Source organism: Ceraceosorus guamensis (assembly GCF_003144195.1).
Source record: "Ceraceosorus guamensis strain MCA 4658 unplaced genomic scaffold IE81scaffold_23, whole genome shotgun sequence".
Classification (NCBI taxonomy): Eukaryota; Fungi; Basidiomycota; class Exobasidiomycetes; order Ceraceosorales; family Ceraceosoraceae; genus Ceraceosorus; species Ceraceosorus guamensis.
Genome location: NW_020290018.1, coordinates 214,461 through 229,906, shown reverse-complemented (window position 1 = coordinate 229,906; position 15,446 = coordinate 214,461). Strand labels below are relative to the sequence as shown.

General features: G+C 56.0%; 6 protein-coding genes across 6 annotated transcripts; 3 read left to right on the top strand and 3 right to left on the bottom strand.

The window, feature by feature from the left end:
- Positions 1-12: 12 nt before the first annotated feature.
- On the top strand, positions 13-386 carry IE81DRAFT_322820 (hypothetical protein). The gene has a single exon (XM_025513755.1). The coding sequence runs from the start codon at positions 104-106 to the stop codon at positions 365-367; it is 264 nt and encodes an 87-aa protein (XP_025370261.1). The 5' UTR covers positions 13-103; the 3' UTR covers positions 368-386.
- A 761-nt stretch (positions 387-1,147) lies between these two features.
- On the top strand, positions 1,148-3,900 carry IE81DRAFT_322819 (Thioesterase/thiol ester dehydrase-isomerase). Its single transcript, XM_025513754.1, has 10 exons — positions 1,148-1,595; positions 1,688-1,878; positions 1,952-2,015; positions 2,096-2,458; positions 2,555-2,743; positions 2,816-2,825; positions 2,899-3,193; positions 3,287-3,335; positions 3,417-3,454; positions 3,548-3,900. The coding sequence occupies exons 1-10, from the start codon at positions 1,373-1,375 to the stop codon at positions 3,617-3,619; spliced, it is 1,494 nt and encodes a 497-aa protein (XP_025370260.1). The 5' UTR covers positions 1,148-1,372; the 3' UTR covers positions 3,620-3,900.
- IE81DRAFT_301166 (pantoate-beta-alanine ligase) lies at positions 3,661-5,235 on the bottom strand. Its single transcript, XM_025512230.1, has 3 exons — positions 4,735-5,235; positions 4,273-4,640; positions 3,661-4,185 (listed from the first exon to the last, which is right to left on the bottom strand). The coding sequence occupies exons 1-3, from the start codon at positions 4,988-4,990 to the stop codon at positions 3,682-3,684; spliced, it is 1,128 nt and encodes a 375-aa protein (XP_025370259.1). The 5' UTR covers positions 4,991-5,235; the 3' UTR covers positions 3,661-3,681.
- A 1,518-nt stretch (positions 5,236-6,753) lies between these two features.
- On the top strand, positions 6,754-8,364 carry IE81DRAFT_322817 (hypothetical protein). Its single transcript, XM_025513753.1, has 5 exons — positions 6,754-6,900; positions 7,105-7,172; positions 7,631-7,689; positions 7,764-7,823; positions 7,899-8,364. The coding sequence occupies exons 1-5, from the start codon at positions 6,806-6,808 to the stop codon at positions 7,962-7,964; spliced, it is 348 nt and encodes a 115-aa protein (XP_025370258.1). The 5' UTR covers positions 6,754-6,805; the 3' UTR covers positions 7,965-8,364.
- On the bottom strand, positions 8,205-12,517 carry IE81DRAFT_104383 (vacuolar protein sorting-associated protein 35). Its single transcript, XM_025510030.1, has 7 exons — positions 12,108-12,517; positions 11,868-11,992; positions 11,592-11,773; positions 9,504-11,505; positions 9,002-9,421; positions 8,796-8,924; positions 8,205-8,732 (listed from the first exon to the last, which is right to left on the bottom strand). The coding sequence occupies exons 1-7, from the start codon at positions 12,280-12,282 to the stop codon at positions 8,427-8,429; spliced, it is 3,339 nt and encodes a 1,112-aa protein (XP_025370257.1). The 5' UTR covers positions 12,283-12,517; the 3' UTR covers positions 8,205-8,426.
- A 402-nt stretch (positions 12,518-12,919) lies between these two features.
- IE81DRAFT_322815 (cysteine proteinase) lies at positions 12,920-15,377 on the bottom strand. The gene is made up of 8 exons (XM_025513752.1): positions 15,071-15,377; positions 14,800-14,987; positions 14,567-14,590; positions 14,381-14,489; positions 14,259-14,294; positions 14,015-14,180; positions 13,577-13,939; positions 12,920-13,502 (listed from the first exon to the last, which is right to left on the bottom strand). The coding sequence occupies exons 1-8, from the start codon at positions 15,100-15,102 to the stop codon at positions 13,413-13,415; spliced, it is 1,008 nt and encodes a 335-aa protein (XP_025370256.1). The 5' UTR covers positions 15,103-15,377; the 3' UTR covers positions 12,920-13,412.
- Positions 15,378-15,446: the final 69 nt, after the last annotated feature.

The following is a 15,446-nucleotide window of genomic DNA, read 5'->3' as shown; positions in this document are numbered from 1 at the left end:
GTAGCGTCATCTCGAGCAGCGTCGCATACCAGCAGCAAGCGTGCGTGCATCAAATTGGCTTGCCTCATCGTAAGTCCGTCCGTACCCTGTCTGCTGCTGCAAGATGAGCGATCGTAGCTGCTTGCTCTGCGCGTGGACCCTGATTTTGCTGGCCGAGCGTCATGCTGTCTGCTGCACGATCACTCCGCATCCACATGCAGTGATGAGTGCATATATGCCGTATGTGCGCTCGCTCACTCGATCAAGACTTGACGGTGGCTTCTGCTGCTATACATGCATGAGGCGACTTTTGTATGGCAGCCCGTCTGTCATCAATGAGCGAATCACGAATGAACCATGGCGTCTATCACATGAATTGATCCCATGACGCGCGCAAACAGGATGTGTGCGCATCGTGCAACGCGAATCAAATCAAGTGATCGCGCACACATACTCCTGAGATGAGATCTCGCTTTTCGCGATTTGAACGGCAGCAGCTTCATGCGCGCGTGCCTGCATCGCGGCTGCCATGCAACGGCCGTTAGATCTCGCGGCTCACGTGACTGCGGTCTTCACTTCGACTCGGTCGTGAACCTTGAATCAACAAATTGACGGCTGGCGTCTCACCGTGAGGAGCAGCGATTAGGTGGCCACCCGTCACGAGAACCTTGAGTAGGACTGCGTAGGACTCAAGACTTGAGCTGCTAGATTTGAGCCCCAAATACAGCGTTGCGATGGCGTGATGCGCGAGTCCCTCGAAAATGAGCTCCAGGCTGATGGGTGGGGCACAAGCGACATGGGTGGAGCGGTGGGCATCTCCAAGCTCGATTTGCTGGACATGGGGAGGACGTGTGATTCGTGTTCGAGACTACAGTCAAGAATGTGCATTGGAATAACTTTGAAAATCAAAGTGGACGTCAGGACTGCCCGAGCGCGTCTGGGAATAATACTGTCACCCGAAAGTATACCCAAGACTTATGGTCAACCGCAAAATCGCGTGAATAGCGGAGGGCACGGCGGGTGCGACGATGGTCGTCGAGAGGAGAGAGACGCGCAATGCTTGGTCGGCCGATGCTCGCCGATGCACGTCCTCGCGTCACGCACAGCACGCGTGCTTTTTATATACTCGAGAACTCACGACTATGTTCAGCTTGCATGCAAACATACAAGAAAGGTCTTTGCTCTCGACTCCATTGACCTTGTGCGATGGATTAGCAAGCTTTGAGATCCCTGAAGTCGTCAAGTGTATGAGATCAGGAGGCGTATAGGCACAGCCAACCATCGAGGGAGGCTATATGCGGAGGGCGTCATCCGTGGCAAAGGATCTAGCCGGAAGACAAGCTTCTGCGTTCACGTTTGCGCTCTCATTCTCGAGAAGAAATCATTTCATGTGATGATGTGGGGCACCACTCGTCCAAGGGCGATAACGTTTCAGCTGCAACCGATCAAACGGCTCGTCAGAAGCGATCAGCGAGCTTCAGCACCGATCCGGTCTCATCGCCACATCACGCAGCAAGCTTCACCTGCTCAGGAGACGGAAAATGTCAGGCTCATGTTGAAGCTGGCCGCGACCATTCGGCAGCGCAACCCAACTCCCGCCAAGCCGCGGATGCCAAGTGCGTCGAGTGGAAGACATACGTTGACCGCTTGCAGTTTTTAATGACCGCTGCGCCTGCTAATTGCTGTGGCCAACACTTCCGTGCAACAGCTCGTCTGATGACGCGCAGCTGGGCCGAAGAAGCCCAAGCCCGGGCAGAAGCTGCTACGTCGGGATCTTCAAGCGAGCGGTCTGATACGGAAATGCTGTCTGACATCGACGATGCGACCGAAGAGCGCCTGCTGCGACCGAAGCGTATGCACGAATCCTTAGTGGAGTTGAGCTTGCCGTTTGCCAGTCAGGCGAGTATACCAGCGTGCCTTTCGATCTGCCAACGGGGAGGCCGCGCTGAGACTGCCTCACACCTGCTTGCAGCCCGAAATTTTAGAGCGGTACATCGCCACATCTGGTCTCATCCGGCTGGGCAAGATCTTCGAAGGTGAGACGAAGAGGCGCAACTGCTGGCTCTCTGGCGCGCCCGATAGCCCTAATTCCGACCATTCGCATCATCCCGTCAAGACCTGGACAATCTCGCAGGAGACATAAGCTACACGCACGTCCTTCAAGGTCGACCAAAAGCAGGCGAGCAGTCTCGCATTCCCATCTTTATCGTGACGGCCTCTGTCGACAGGCTGGACTTGTTGCAGCCGCTGCGTGCAGATCGAGATTACAGGCTGCGGGGCGGAGTGATCTACGTAGGATCCTCTGCCATGGAGGTGCTTGTGACTGTTGTTGAGCTTGGTAACTCTGGCTCCGAAACCATTTGCCTGACTGGCAGATTCACCATGGCCACTCGCAATGCCAAGACTGGCAGATCACAGCGCATTGCCCCGTTACTGCTCGAGACGGAAGAGGAGCAGAAGTTGTTTCAAATGGGAGAAGGTGAGAGACAGCCTTTCGCGATCGAGCAGCCAGCTAGCCAGAAACATTTCCACCACATGTCTGTCGCTGATTGGTGGTATGTCTACCTCCTTGAAGATCACAAGAAGCGAAAGCGCGCCTTTAGCGAGACTTCGCTGGACCGTGTGCCGCCCACGCGAGAGGAAGTCGCTCTGCTTCACACGCAATGGCTTCAGGCTTCGAAGGTGCAAAATGACACTGACCTTCAGCACGTCAGAAATACTGCCTTGACATCGACTCAGCACATGCATCCGCAACAGCGCAACGGCGAGTAGACAAAACGTAGCCAGTCATTCAGTATGTCCACACTGACGGATCGTTTTGTGGTGCTGTTCGCAGTCCACATGAAGTGAGTGCCTCGGATGACATACGCAAATTTTCAGCAAGTCCCCACTCACAAACCGCTGCTCGTGCCGACGCAGAGTGTTTGGTGGCTACCTAATGAGGGCAGCGTACGAACTGGCGTGGATGACAGCAGCTTCTTTTGTCAATGCTCCGGTCTCCTTCTTAGCACTAGACGCACTGTCGTTCCATGCTCCGGTGCCTATCGGTGCAGTGCTGAGCCTGTCTTCCAACGTCGTGTATACGCACACACCGGAATCTCAGCATTCTGCCCGGCCACCCGAGCAAGCTGGATTGGAAGAAAGTCTGGCAGCTGTCACGGTCTTGGCCGAAGTCGTGGATCTCAAGACCGCTGTTCGCACAAAGAGCAATACGGTGCGCTCGCCGAACACATCATCTCTGCATTTTCTCTTTCTGCACGACTCTGCTGACATTCAGACCATCCTTCGTCTGACCCCTGCCACGCAGTTCACATTCACCTTCTCGCTCGCAAATTCGAGCAAGCACGTCGTGCCAGGTACGTCGACGAGTCTGAGCTAAGCGCTGCTGCCAACACCACACTGACCTCAGCCGTCTGGCCCTGATGCGCACAATGTAGACTCTTACAGTGAGGCGATGGCTTGGATCGAAGGCAAGGTGAGCAGAGCTCGACTCGAGGGTCAGGTCACTTGCTGACGGGCCTGAATTGAGACCGCTTCCTTACCTGACTCTCTCATTTTGCCTGTCAAGCGACGCGTGGACTTGGGCCAGGAACTTCGATCTCTGTACGCCTCAGAACGAGCGAGGAGCAAGGCAAATTAGACAGGAAGACCATGAATGGACGTTGCACCGCAGTCACATGCGGCAAGCGCATTTGCAATCATTCATTCCAATGAGAAGTCGAGCAATAAGTTATCGATCAGTCTCGTCTTCTGTCCATCTTTGCCCTCTGATATCATTGCAGCTCCGCTCAAGATTGCGCCGCTGAGCTGTGATCTGTCCTGCGAGTCCCAAATGGTCTCGAGGGTATGCGGATCGTTCAGGCTAATGTATAGAAGCTCAATGTGGACGTTTTCCCGCGCCGAAAGTCTGGCTGCGTGAGCAACGTGCGAGCGTGCGGTCTCGAGAACCTTTGCAGGAGGCGAGCCGCCTGCCCAAGCATCCTGACCTCTTTGCAACGCATCATGCAAGGCCGTCGCGTGCTTTCGCGAAGCTGGAGTGAGGTAGGCGTTGCGCGACGAAAGGGCAAGTCCATCTTCCGCTCGCGACGTGGGCAACACTCGGACGGCAGAGGGACCAGGAGGATGGGGGAATAGCAGATCGGAAACCATTCGTCGAAGCAGGATTGCTTGTTGAATGTCCTTTTGGCCAAAGTAAGCTAGATCAGGCTTGACCAGCAGAGAAGAGGTGGGAGCATGCTCTTAGACTCTAAGTGTATGTCTGTGACACTAGATCCACTCGCGCACGAAGCTCACCTGCACGGCATTGAACAATTTGGTGACAACGGTGGCTACTCCTCGAAAAAAAGTGGGCCTGCTAGCGCCTTCCATTCGATCTTGCAGACCAGCGACTTCCACAAAAGCTCCACGCTGCTTCGACTTGTCGCGTTCGATGCCGTTGGGGTACAATTGATCCGTGGTGGGTGCGAAGATGGCCGAAACCAGCTTTGATCGGGCCGGTGCTGTTGACGCGTCGTCTGCGCTCGTCGTCAAGGACACGAGAGCTTGGATATCTGTCGGCAGTGTTCTTGGGTACGATCCAAAGTCTTCGTGAGGAGCAAATTGAGCGGGATTCACGTAGACCGAGACGATCGTCTCATCCGTTTCTGCAAGGGATGCCCGCACTGAGGGCCGCTCGATGCGCGTCAGTACTCATGAAAGAACAGTTGTCCAACCCTGCATACACGTCAGGAGGGCCAAAGACCCGTTGTTGCTCACCAAGATTCAGATGACCAGAGTGAAGCGCGCCCATTGTGGGCACAAAACCTACAGTAGCTCCCCGAGCGAATAGCGCACGTCGCCATTCCCGAAGCTCGGCCAGCGTGCGCAGGATTGGAATCGGAGAGTTCAAACTTGCAGCGTCTCCTTTGCTCGTCATGGTGGAGTATGCGCTCCTGTGCGACCCCGAAGTCATAGACAAAGCTGACGCGGGGCGCTGGACTAGATTGCGAAGCAGGCACCTCGTAGTCTTCATGAGGGCTAATTTCGGTTCTTCTTGCTGGAAGGAGAACGAATCAGTTCAAAGGTCTCCTGAAGATGAAATCGCTTCGCGTCCGCCCTGATCTCCTCTGCATCCGCCCGTTTCACATTCGACTTCAGCAATCGTGAATCAGCCATCCGTGTGCGTGCGCACATGTAGACGCTTTCACCATGCAGTTTAGCGGTTTGAGTGATGAGTGATCTAGAAGCTGCCGCCGATCACGAATTCAAGAAGGATCGTGAATGATTGGTTCATCAGCACGAGAGCCATGAAGACGGCCTGCTCTGAAGGAACAAATCACGAATCACGTGAATGGCACGAACTTGGCGTGTGCGCCGCACGCTCTCGTACGAGCCGTGCCCGGTCAAGCGCTACAATCGGCTTTGCGCGCTTCACTCACACTCACGACTGTGTTGACGAATTGGCCCAGCTAGTCAATCAAAAATCAGAGAGTCAAAGTACTTAATCACCTTCTGAGTGGGGGCTTTTGCCCTTGACCAGGAAATGCTTGGCACATTTATCCTCAAAAAGTGGTGCAAGGCGCTCGAGTGGAATCTGATGTTGGGAAGACTGACTGCGTGGCCCAGCGCCAGTGGAGAGCATAGCCCTGTGTACCTGAACTCGTGACTGGTGGGGACGAACTTCGCAGCTTGGTGCACACAGCAGCATCCACGGTACGGTATAATCAAGAATCACGAATCATCAGTTGAGTCAAAGTGCATACCGCGTACGTGTTGTGTTGTCAAAGATCGAAGTCACGAGTGCGGCCCCGCCGCGCGCGTCTTTGCGCGTCTCACGCTCGACTTTGCCGCGAGTAGCGACTGGCAGGCAGGCAGGCGAGTGATGCGGCAGGTCATCACAATCAGGCTACAGCTAGCTGATGCATGTATGGCATCGACTCGATTCATTTGCAACAGCTAGAAGCGGGCGACCGAGCGAACGCTTAATCAAACGCACAACGCTGGAGGCCGTGCTGCCAGTATACACCTGATGGACTCCAGACTCGCAGGCGTACTGCACGGTCTGTCCTGGGGAGCTATACAGTACGCAGCAGCTAGCAGGTCAGGCAGGGATGGCTGGCTGGCGCGCGCGCAAGTTGGCCTGTCCGCACACACGCCAGGCGCCAGCCCGTCGACGGTACGGTATACGCATATAGCGGTGACGCAGCTATAGCAAGCACCCCATGCACCGCGACTGCTGTGCGGTATACATGCGACTACGCGCAACTGCGCTGGGCGCACACGCAAGCAGCGCACCGCCCAGCAGCGGGCGCTTCAGCGCTGCTGCTGTATATAGCGCGTACCGTGCGGTGTGTATAGCGCTGCTAGGCCGGTGCGGTGGACAGTTTATACGCGCGCGTGAGGCCCAAGAGCGCGCGCCGCCATGGCCCAGTTACATAGCGCTCGCACACACAGCACGCGTGCTGCTTTGCTTGACTGTGATCAAGCTTGCAGGCGCACGGTCAGGCGGCCATCAGGCGCGGGCGGCGCGTGCTGCGCTGCGCGCGCGCGTGTGCGAAAGCGAGCCGCCGCGTTCGCCTTGGACTGCCCTGCGCTGCCCAGGCAGTGCACAGCGCCTGCCAAACTCGATTTGGCAGAGGGCTGGCTTGACCCAGGGCGAGCGACTAGACGCGCTCAAGCTTGCACGCCCGCCCAAATCACCCACCCAACCCAAATCACAAGCCCGCACGCACGCGCTCACCCAGACTCTCACCTTCTACACAAGCTGTCCCTTCACCTCTTTCAGCTCGTTCATCACCATCAACTACAATCAAACATCACTTTTTACACTGCGACAAGCTTCTACATCATGGCTCCCAAAGCAAGTTCCAAGGCTGCATCCTCCGCTGCTCCCGCCAAGAAGGGAAAGGCCGGCAAGAAGGAAGGCCCTAAGCGCCCACTTTCGTGCGTATATGCTCACATACACACACACACTCCACGCGCGTTGCATCACCGCCTTTCCTGGGTGACAGCGCTCGCAAGCTGGCGAGCCGCATCACCCAGGAATGCGCGCGTCGCGCACCATCCCCATTCCTTCGCGTTGATCGCCGTCGTTCACAAGACTGACCCCCGATCCTCTTTTTGCCCACCATCGTTTGCTGTTGACAGCGCATACATGTTCATGTCCCAGGACTGGCGTGAGCGTATCAAGGCCGCCAACCCAGACGCCTCTTTTGGTGAGTCGCAGCCTCTATGTTATCCACACCGCCAGAGACCGTCATGGGTGTGGCATCTCGAGTCATTGAGATCGTCGGCATCGTCGAGCAGCAGGACACAAGTCAGGAGCATGAGATCCGAACTTTTGACGCGCTTTGACGCGTCTTTGGACGCGTCTCGCTCGTGTCAGTGGCCAGCCAGCCAGCGCTACGCATGCCTCCGTCTCGCAACGGACAAACACGGTCAGCGTCAACAGCGGTCAGCGTGGCTCAAAGTCGTGCACATGTCACGCCCCTGGCCGAGGCAAGCCTGGGAGAGTGTTCGCTCTTCAATCTCAGAGTAGTCGCATGAGGTCAGCACCTTGAGGCTTGTCCTGTTGCAGCTGCCCTCTCACCGACGCGTCCGCAGCGCATGCTTGGCCCTACTGCGTGATCTTCGCTGCTGACGCTCTTGACATTGTCGCAAACAAACATCGCAGGCGAGGTTGGCAGGCTGCTTGGTGCCAAGTGGCAAGAGATGTCTGAGGCTCAGAAGAAGGTGAGAATTATGGCTTCTTTCCAGCACGCTCTCGACATGCAGCTGACAGCCCCCATCATGCACGCTCTGCGCAGCCTTACCTCGACATGGCCGAGCGCGACAAAGTCCGCGCTGCCAACGAGAAGGCCGCTTTCGTGAGTAGCGCGACGCTGCCTTTGTCCTGAGCGACTTGGCCTGACGTCCTTGTCTCGTGACGTACACATTTGCAGGAGAAGAAGAGCGGTGGAGGAAAGGGCAGCAAGAAGCAGCAAGCTTACGAAGAGGACAGCGATTAAACCCGAATCGACGCGTCATGATCCGTCTTCTCGCCTTGCTCTCGTCGCTCGTCTCAATCTAGTCTCGCTCCTCGCATCTATGCTCCAAGCCCGACCCTTTGTGCTCTCTCTGAATGTGTGCAAGAGAGGGGGGAGGCCCTGCTTGCGCTTGAGCGGCTGGCTCAACTCTACGCTCGATCATACGTAATCTTGTCAAGCCCTCATCGTATTTTCAGCCGCCTCTCGAAAGGACTTCTCTGCTCCCGATACCGATGTACAAGGGCTTCTTTCCCCCCCCTTTTTCCGCAACAACTCTTGAGCTCTTGCCTTGAGGTGCTGTGTACTCGCACGTGTAACATTGATCCCCATTGACCCGCCTCGTCTCACGCCTGATTTTCTTGCGCGCGCGCGACCTCGTCCAAAGCTCGTGTGCTGAAATTGTTTGTGGATGATGAATTACTCGGCATGGTGATAAAGTCCCTTTCACTGCAGGTGCTTGCTAGAGATTGCTGCCAAGCTGACAGCCCCCCAATCTGGCCCTCGGCTCTTTCCATCCCCGTCTGCCGAGCCGACGAGCGCCAAAGCTGCTTCCTTGCGAGTCTTGATGTGAACGAGCTGCGCTCGGAAATGTCGATGGCATGCTTCTGGGCCCGACACGCCTTCGATGAAACCAGTGGCTGAGGAGGTGGGATGCAAGTCCTCCCGCGCTAGAGACTCCAATCCGTTCGAGATGAGCTCCACAAGAGAGTTGATGTACTTTGGAGTGATGGCCTCGACTTGCCTCTCGAACTGGGAAATGGCGAGCGATGAGCACCTTGCGCGTGCGCCAGCTCACAAATCCGCGACACTCACGTAATAGAGATATTGGTCCAAAGCGCTGCAGAAAATTTCCACTGTGCTGCGCTCATCCACACAGCTGTTTGCGATCCTAAGCGCCTTTTGCAAGCACTCCAAAACGCGCTTGCCATCCCTCAGCAAAGGCTGAACAAGAAATGCATCAATGTAAGGCCGTCGTCAGATCAGCGACGTCTCGGCGTGACGGGACGCCCGTTACTCACCTTTTCCTCGGTGCTTGGTCTGCCTGCTACTTCGACCTGCCACCACAAGTGGCTGGCCATCAGCACTGCTGCAGCTTGATGAGGCTTTTTGAGCAGCTTGGCTCCATGCAGCGTAGCTTTGGTGATCAAGGTGTCGTAGTTGTCTGTCGAGAAGACTCGTGCTGTCTGCAAGGTGGATATGACAAGTCCGATCGCTTGCAGTTGCGCTCTGCTTTCCGAGATCGATTCCTCGTAGATGGTAAAAGCTTGCACGTAGAACTCGTAGCTGAGCTCTTCGAACTCAGTCTCGTCGGCTGATTGTGCAGCGAGCAAGAACAAGCGAAGGCAGGAGTCCGAGGACTCCACCTTGTTGTAGAGCGTGGAGATGATCTGGTGGACAAATTTGTACAAGGTGAGCATCTTGCTCTCCCAGTCTTCCTCCTGTGCAGGGAAGGAGAGGAGAGGATTCATCGGTGAGTCAATTTGCAGGCCGTTGGCTAAGTACACAGTAGCAGGTGCTCACAATCTCTTCTCGCAACTTGTATCGCCTCGCCAGCTTCATCGCAGAGACGCTGAGCGGCGGCAGAGTATACCTGATGCGCTCGCCGCCGGCGATAAAGTGCTTCCTGGCCGTTTGTAGCAAGCTGAACTGTGTTTCAAGATCGTCGGACCTGAACAGGTGGACCATCCTGGCTAGCCAGCCTTGCTCTTCCGCCATCTCTTCCAGGTCGTACTGAGCCATATGATGCCTGGAATTCATGGCTCTGCCCATGCCTCCTCCATACAAAGGAGTCCCGCCTTGGTGATGCCCATTATAGCGAGGGTCCTGACTATGCAGATGCTGAGCGGCGTACGGGTTGCCACCCTGTGCATATGCAGCGTGCTGAGCATGGTGAGCTGTCCCATCTCGTTGGTCCAGAACGAGGATGCTGCACAAGTCTAGAACTCCATCAACGTCCTCTGGAGTGGACATGACAGTCTCATTTCTCAAGACGCTGTTGACGACAGCGTGCGCGATGCTCTTGCGAGTGGAGTATGGCTGCGCCAGGAGAAGCGCCTTGTAATTCGGCAGTGCCAAGAGCGTCAACACTGTGAGGTACGAATTGATGGGCGAAAGCAACAAAGCATTGAGGTTACCCATCGTTGTTTGCGAGTGGAGCTCAGCAGTCTGTTCGGCTTCAGCCACTTTCTCTCTTGCGAAGCCGAGAACCTGGTCTACATACTCCAGCTGGTCCGGATAGCAACTCAGCGAGAGGTTGATAAGAGAGACGAGCAGTGCAGTGATGTCCATGATGGACAGATCTGGTCTCGCTCTGATAAGCTGCACCACTTGGGCCCAAAATACCTCGAATAATTTGACATCCTCCGGAATTCCTCGGAACTTCCGAGGCGGTGCCGGTGGCGGTGCCGATGGCACGGGCTCGGCTGCTTGCGGTCGGGAAGCAGCTTCAGCGCCTTCGACTGGCTGATTCCCCTTTGCGGTCGGTGCGTCTCCGTCGACTTGCACCGGCTGCGCACCGTCATCCTCTTGCGCATCTCCGCTCGCTGGCAAGGACTTTGACGGGAACATGTCTGACCGCATCTCCTGCCCTCCGGTCCCATTCTCATCGGGGTCTTCGGATGTCGCATCAGTGCTAGGTCCTGTTTCGTTCGAGTGCAAGTCGTCCGAGGTCGACGCTGAAGCACCGCCCCATGGATCGGTGCTTCCTCTCTGCTCTCCCCATGCGTTGTCGTTGAGCTCGTCTGGAACGGACGAGAAGCGAGCTTCGGTCGAGCTGTGCGTCGCTACGTTTGGAGCAGCGGCATCGTTGGGGTCGACTGCAAAGCCAGACGGTTCCACAGGAGGAGCATCCGCAACGGGTGCAACCGGCGGCTGGGCAGCGGAGCGAGCCTCTGTGTGAGGCCCGTCCAGTAGTTCCTGCTGAGCTGCGCTTGCAGGGGCGCCCGACCTGACCTCTCCTTCCGCCTTGACTTCGTCCCAGACGCTACTGGGCCCTGCAGACTGACCGGTCAAGCGCATCTCTCGGGTCTTCTCCGCTAATCGACGCCCGGCCTCCTCCTCTTGCCTGCGTATCTCCTCAGGACTATCGTTTTCGGCCTCTCTGGCTGCATATGCAGCAAGCCGATCAATCAATGAGATGACAATCTGCTTGATGTTGACCTTTGGGTGCAGCTGAGCGCAGGCGGAGAGGAATGGACCAAGGGTTCGCAAGTGGAATTCGTCAGGGAAGACTTGAATGACGACTTCCATGAGGTACTCTTGCGCGATGACGTCTTTACAATTGACAACTTGCTCCAAGATCGATGGCAAGATGATTCGCCTGTACATCTCCAGATCCACGCCGTCCAATTGACTAAGCCTGACCAAGTTGGTGCCAACAAGAATGCGCAGCTCTTTTCGCTCCATCTCCCTCTTCTCCCTATCTCTCGAGTGTCCCTGATGCTGCAAGCGCACCCATAGCTTGTTCATCTCAATGAAGTTGGTCAAGACAAAGCCGATGGAGTCCTGCAAGTTGCCGCCAGATCTGTTGATGCGCGCAACGATCGAGGAGAGCACATCAGTACAGCCTTCTTGCCCAAAGAGCATGTAGCAGACCCCAGCTGCACGTACCCCATATCACTCCCTACTGGCAAATAGTCTCTCGTCGCTCCGCTCATGTAGTGGCGCAGGAAGAGGCCGCGAGTGGGGTGCTGCACGCCTCTGCTCATCTCCATGATGTCTTTCATGATCTCCTTGATGGGAGCATCGGGCACAGACATGTAGACGCTGCCTACCGTGATCATCAAGTAAAGCTGCCCGCGCAAGGTTTGGAGTCGGAGCGGCGTTTGCATCTATTGAGCAAGGGGATGGGGCTGACGGCTCGGCTGACGAGACTAGTCAACTCACTCTTGGAACAATGTTGCCGCAGTATTGCACCAATTCGTACAGATCGGCGAGGTGATGCTTGCTGGTGGTGTGCGCATCGTACAGATAGATGGAGAGGTGGCGCAAAGCATCAAACACGGCCATGTCTGGGGGGGGGAAAAGGGAGTGGGACCTCTCAACGCCTGCAAAGTCACTCTAGCTTGAATCCACGCCCAGCTTCATGCACCACTGCTTCAATGCAAAGAGCCACGCAGCACTTACAAAGCTCGTAGTAGTTCTTGGGCGACAGGGAGGAAGTCCTGAGCTCGGAGAGCATGGTAGACGCAGCTTTGAGAGCGTCCATGAGAAGCTCCGAGTCGAGGCACCTCTTCATCTGCACAAGCTGCACCTTGACAGAGGACAGCGCCTCATTGAGGACCTTGACGGAGTCATCCATAGCGTGAGCTGAATCGCTTCGGCGACACTGGTGACCGTAAGTGTTTGAGGTGCGGCTGGCCGTGTTGGGTGCGGCAACGTCACTTGCCCCCCCCCCCTGGTCGACGACTTTGCGCAGCAAGGCACTGATCGAGTGCCGGAATTGGCCTCGGGTGGGCCCCTTTAGCGTGTGCTGCACAAGGAGATTCGCTTCGGCAGCCTTTCTGACCAGCGATCACAGACTGTTAGAGATCCTAGGGTAGCCCCAAGGCCATTCGGCAGGGAAGCAGCTGAGCGCAAGAACCAGCAGCGACTCGGCACGACACTTTTTGTGGGCCGAGGATTTGTGCGCCAGTTGAGCTGAAGTGGATGCGGCAAAGCTCAACTGAAAGCGAGTGCGACAGTCCAGTGTGACAGTAGAGTCACAAGTGTAGAGCGTGAGCTAGCCGATGAGAGCGCACGCACAGAGCGCTCCGCGAGCCCAACAACGCATCAGCCGCATATCGCACTCGTGACTCTTGACTTACACACGCAATCAGCTGCAGCGCAGATCAACTCACGACTTATTGACCTCTCGTGCATCCCAGACCGTGCGCACGCGCGGCTTCTCCCGCTCATGCTGATGCGCGCTCACCACCCACGCTTTCGTGGCCGGGCTGTCTTCCGAACTGTCAACATTCACGATTCGATCGCGGTCTGGACCTGAGAGTTCAGGTCGCAGCATAAGTCCGATTTCAGGGTAGAATGCATGCGCAGCGATGTGTAATTGTGGCCCCTACCTAGGCTTTCCTTCAGAGGCGCACGAAAGGTGTCCCTACAATAAATAGGTCTGGTCTTGGGGCATATGGCGCCACACCTCAGCACGGCCACTCAATCGCTCAGCTCTCGTTGCGTGTACCATAGAATGACGACGATGTGGGATGAGCGGGATCATGCACTTGCCACGTCTGATGACTTGTGGCTGACTTGACTTAACTTCAGCCCGGGTGCGCTCCCGCAGACGAGACGCTATCCTAGCGTGATGCAAAGTGTTTGCCACTGCAACACCCTAATTCAAGACGACTCATTATTTGGACAAGACAAGATTGGGAGGTGGCAAGTAGGTCGACAATGCGAGCTCTTCTTGTATGTGTGCGATGCATCTGAACGCATCTATGCGCGAGGAATGCTGATATCAGGAGATGCTTGGGGTGCTGCACGTACGAGCAAGTCGTAATGGCCGGGACGGAAGAGAAGCGTACCCTGTGATCGCAGCGGCAAGAGATGCTGAGTGCGCATGAATACATGCTGACAGTGCTGCGAGAAGCGCTACTCACAATGTCCATGCCGACGCCAATCGTCGAGGGTACCTCAAACTCAACCAGGTCCACGCGATGCGGATCGTTCGCAGCTTCCCTCTTGATCGCAGCCGCCTCTCCGGGTACCGCCACGCCGCCGGCAAATGCCTCTCCCATCTTCTTCTCCAAAGCTGGGGTCTCCGGGGGGGCACCTGAAGCTGTCAAGTAGGCGACGTGGAGCGACACCTTCAAGCAGCTGCTAAGCGCCGCGATCTGGACGTGATCCGCTTCCTTGCCAATAGCCTCGACCTGATTGGCGCAAAAGTCATCAAGCGTTGGGGCTTTACCCCCAAACTCGTCCTCTAGAGTGAAGAGGAAAGGTGTGAAGTCCTCCGCGTTGTCCTGCAATCGAAGATCGAGACTCGCCCATCGCCGTCAACGTGAGAGCGGGAGAAGCAGAATCCATCTCGGACTCACCTTTAGGTATGCGCTTGTCACCAGCCGCAAGTAGGCAACAATTGAGTTTACAATGTACGCATCGTTGAAAGCTTGTTGCAAGCGTTGATCATTGAGCTCTACGACTTCCGGATCGGTGCTGTGCATCCGATTCAACAGCTTCTTGAATGGCTCCCAGAACTCGAGGCTGCACGTAAAGGGCAAGCGATCGGTAAACTGTATGCTACTTCGCACCTATCGATGTATGCGCAAGCCTGACACATACTAGATTGATTCGTCGAAGCCTGTCTTCTTGAGAAGGCTGCGGAGAAAGGGGCGTGCGTCGCGTTCAGCATTATGAATAACACCAGAGCAGCAATGCCACCAGCAAGTGGAGACAATGCTCACGCCAATGTCCCTTCCAAGTGCTTCACCATGAAATGGTGCATCGGCCTGTCGTTGAAATGCAGCAGCTTCTGCACCACGGCGAAAGCGAAAGCAGCGTAGAAGCAATTGCCTGTTCACATCAGGTGGCGAGTAGAGGAGCCTATCAATGCTGGACCAGCCCGCGCTGCAGAGCTGTACGGCACTCACCATCACCGCGCACCCTGCGCATACCTGATGGAAGCGAGTAGAGTGTCTTGTATTAGCTGGAGTGCTGATCTTCCCGACACTCGCTCTGGCCGGCAGCATTGAGAGTTCAATGACGGTACCAAATGCCCACCGCCGGCACCGCAGCATTGCATAAGCTACTTCCAAGCTTATAAGCGAGTCGAGATGCCCCTACAATGCCGACAAATTCGCATCAAAATCTCCCCTCAACTCACCAATGAAGTCTCCCTTCTCTCTCAACCACTTGACCTTATCGGCAAACTCCGCATAGTTCCCCTTCCTGTACTCCTCCTCTAATCCGTCCAAAGTCTCTTGGGGTCCCAGAAGAGCCTGACCCGAGAAGCTTTCTTCCTTGGCTCTCTGTCCAAGCTCTGCTCTCTGGGCATCTGTGAGGTCAGAGAGCCTGAGTGGCGGTGGTGGAAGAGATGTCAGGCACTTAGCTCATCAGTGACGCTGTGAACGTAGTGAATACGGTCGCACGCTCACTTTGTGTCCTTTGTGACTTCTGCAGCGGACATTGTGGGCGGGTGGGAGTATGATGCCAGCGGGCGGGGGTAAAGCTCGCACCAGTATCGATCGTAATTAAGAAGCCGACTCAGACTTGTGACTTGACCTTGGCCTGCTGTGATGCAGGCGGCAAAAGTGCGTCTGGGATGCCAAAGGTCGGAGCAGTACAGTCGCTTACCCGAACAGTCGAGTGGAGACCTTCTTGCGCTTTGTTGATCGCGCAAGCCGTGCTAAGTGAATGCGTGCTCGGGTATCAAGTCTGATGAGTGCGAAGTGAAGGTGATGTTCAGAACGAGGCAGACGTCGTCACGCACGACAGGCGCACCTTCCGGCTCGCGACTGCACGGTGTCCTGC

What these genes read in the sequence shown, in the direction of transcription:
- IE81DRAFT_322815 (XM_025513752.1), bottom strand. Translation starts at nt 15,102, where the DNA reads ATGTCCGCTGCAGAAGTCACAAAGGACACAAA. An exon ending in GAAGTCACAAAGGACACAAA is followed by an intron (nt 14,988 to 15,070) that starts GTGAGCGTGCGA and finishes ACCGCCACTCAG; the next exon opens with GCTCTCTGACCTCACAGATG. An exon ending in AGAGAAGGGAGACTTCATTG is followed by an intron (nt 14,591 to 14,799) that starts GTGAGTTGAGGG and finishes CGCTTCCATCAG; the next exon opens with GTATGCGCAGGGTGCGCGGT.
- IE81DRAFT_322820 (XM_025513755.1), top strand. Translation starts at nt 104, where the DNA reads ATGAGCGATCGTAGCTGCTTGCTCTGCGCGTGGACCCTGATTTTGCTG.
- IE81DRAFT_322819 (XM_025513754.1), top strand. Translation starts at nt 1,373, where the DNA reads ATGATGTGGGGCACCACTCGTCCAAGGGCGATAACGTTTCAGCTGCAA. An exon ending in CGCCAAGCCGCGGATGCCAA is followed by an intron (nt 1,596 to 1,687) that starts GTGCGTCGAGTG and finishes TCCGTGCAACAG; the next exon opens with CTCGTCTGATGACGCGCAGC. An exon ending in GCTTGCCGTTTGCCAGTCAG is followed by an intron (nt 1,879 to 1,951) that starts GCGAGTATACCA and finishes ACCTGCTTGCAG; the next exon opens with CCCGAAATTTTAGAGCGGTA.
- IE81DRAFT_301166 (XM_025512230.1), bottom strand. Translation starts at nt 4,990, where the DNA reads ATGAAGACTACGAGGTGCCTGCTTCGCAATCTAGTCCAGCGCCCCGCG. An exon ending in CTCTGGTCATCTGAATCTTG is followed by an intron (nt 4,641 to 4,734) that starts GTGAGCAACAAC and finishes AGCGGCCCTCAG; the next exon opens with TGCGGGCATCCCTTGCAGAA. An exon ending in AATTGTTCAATGCCGTGCAG is followed by an intron (nt 4,186 to 4,272) that starts GTGAGCTTCGTG and finishes CTGCTGGTCAAG; the next exon opens with CCTGATCTAGCTTACTTTGG.
- IE81DRAFT_322817 (XM_025513753.1), top strand. Translation starts at nt 6,806, where the DNA reads ATGGCTCCCAAAGCAAGTTCCAAGGCTGCATCCTCCGCTGCTCCCGCC. An exon ending in CAACCCAGACGCCTCTTTTG is followed by an intron (nt 7,173 to 7,630) that starts GTGAGTCGCAGC and finishes CAAACATCGCAG; the next exon opens with GCGAGGTTGGCAGGCTGCTT. An exon ending in TGTCTGAGGCTCAGAAGAAG is followed by an intron (nt 7,690 to 7,763) that starts GTGAGAATTATG and finishes CGCTCTGCGCAG; the next exon opens with CCTTACCTCGACATGGCCGA.
- IE81DRAFT_104383 (XM_025510030.1), bottom strand. Translation starts at nt 12,282, where the DNA reads ATGGATGACTCCGTCAAGGTCCTCAATGAGGCGCTGTCCTCTGTCAAG. An exon ending in CCAGTAGGGAGTGATATGGG is followed by an intron (nt 11,506 to 11,591) that starts GTACGTGCAGCT and finishes GCGCATCAACAG; the next exon opens with ATCTGGCGGCAACTTGCAGG. An exon ending in GACCAAGCACCGAGGAAAAG is followed by an intron (nt 8,925 to 9,001) that starts GTGAGTAACGGG and finishes TTTCTTGTTCAG; the next exon opens with CCTTTGCTGAGGGATGGCAA.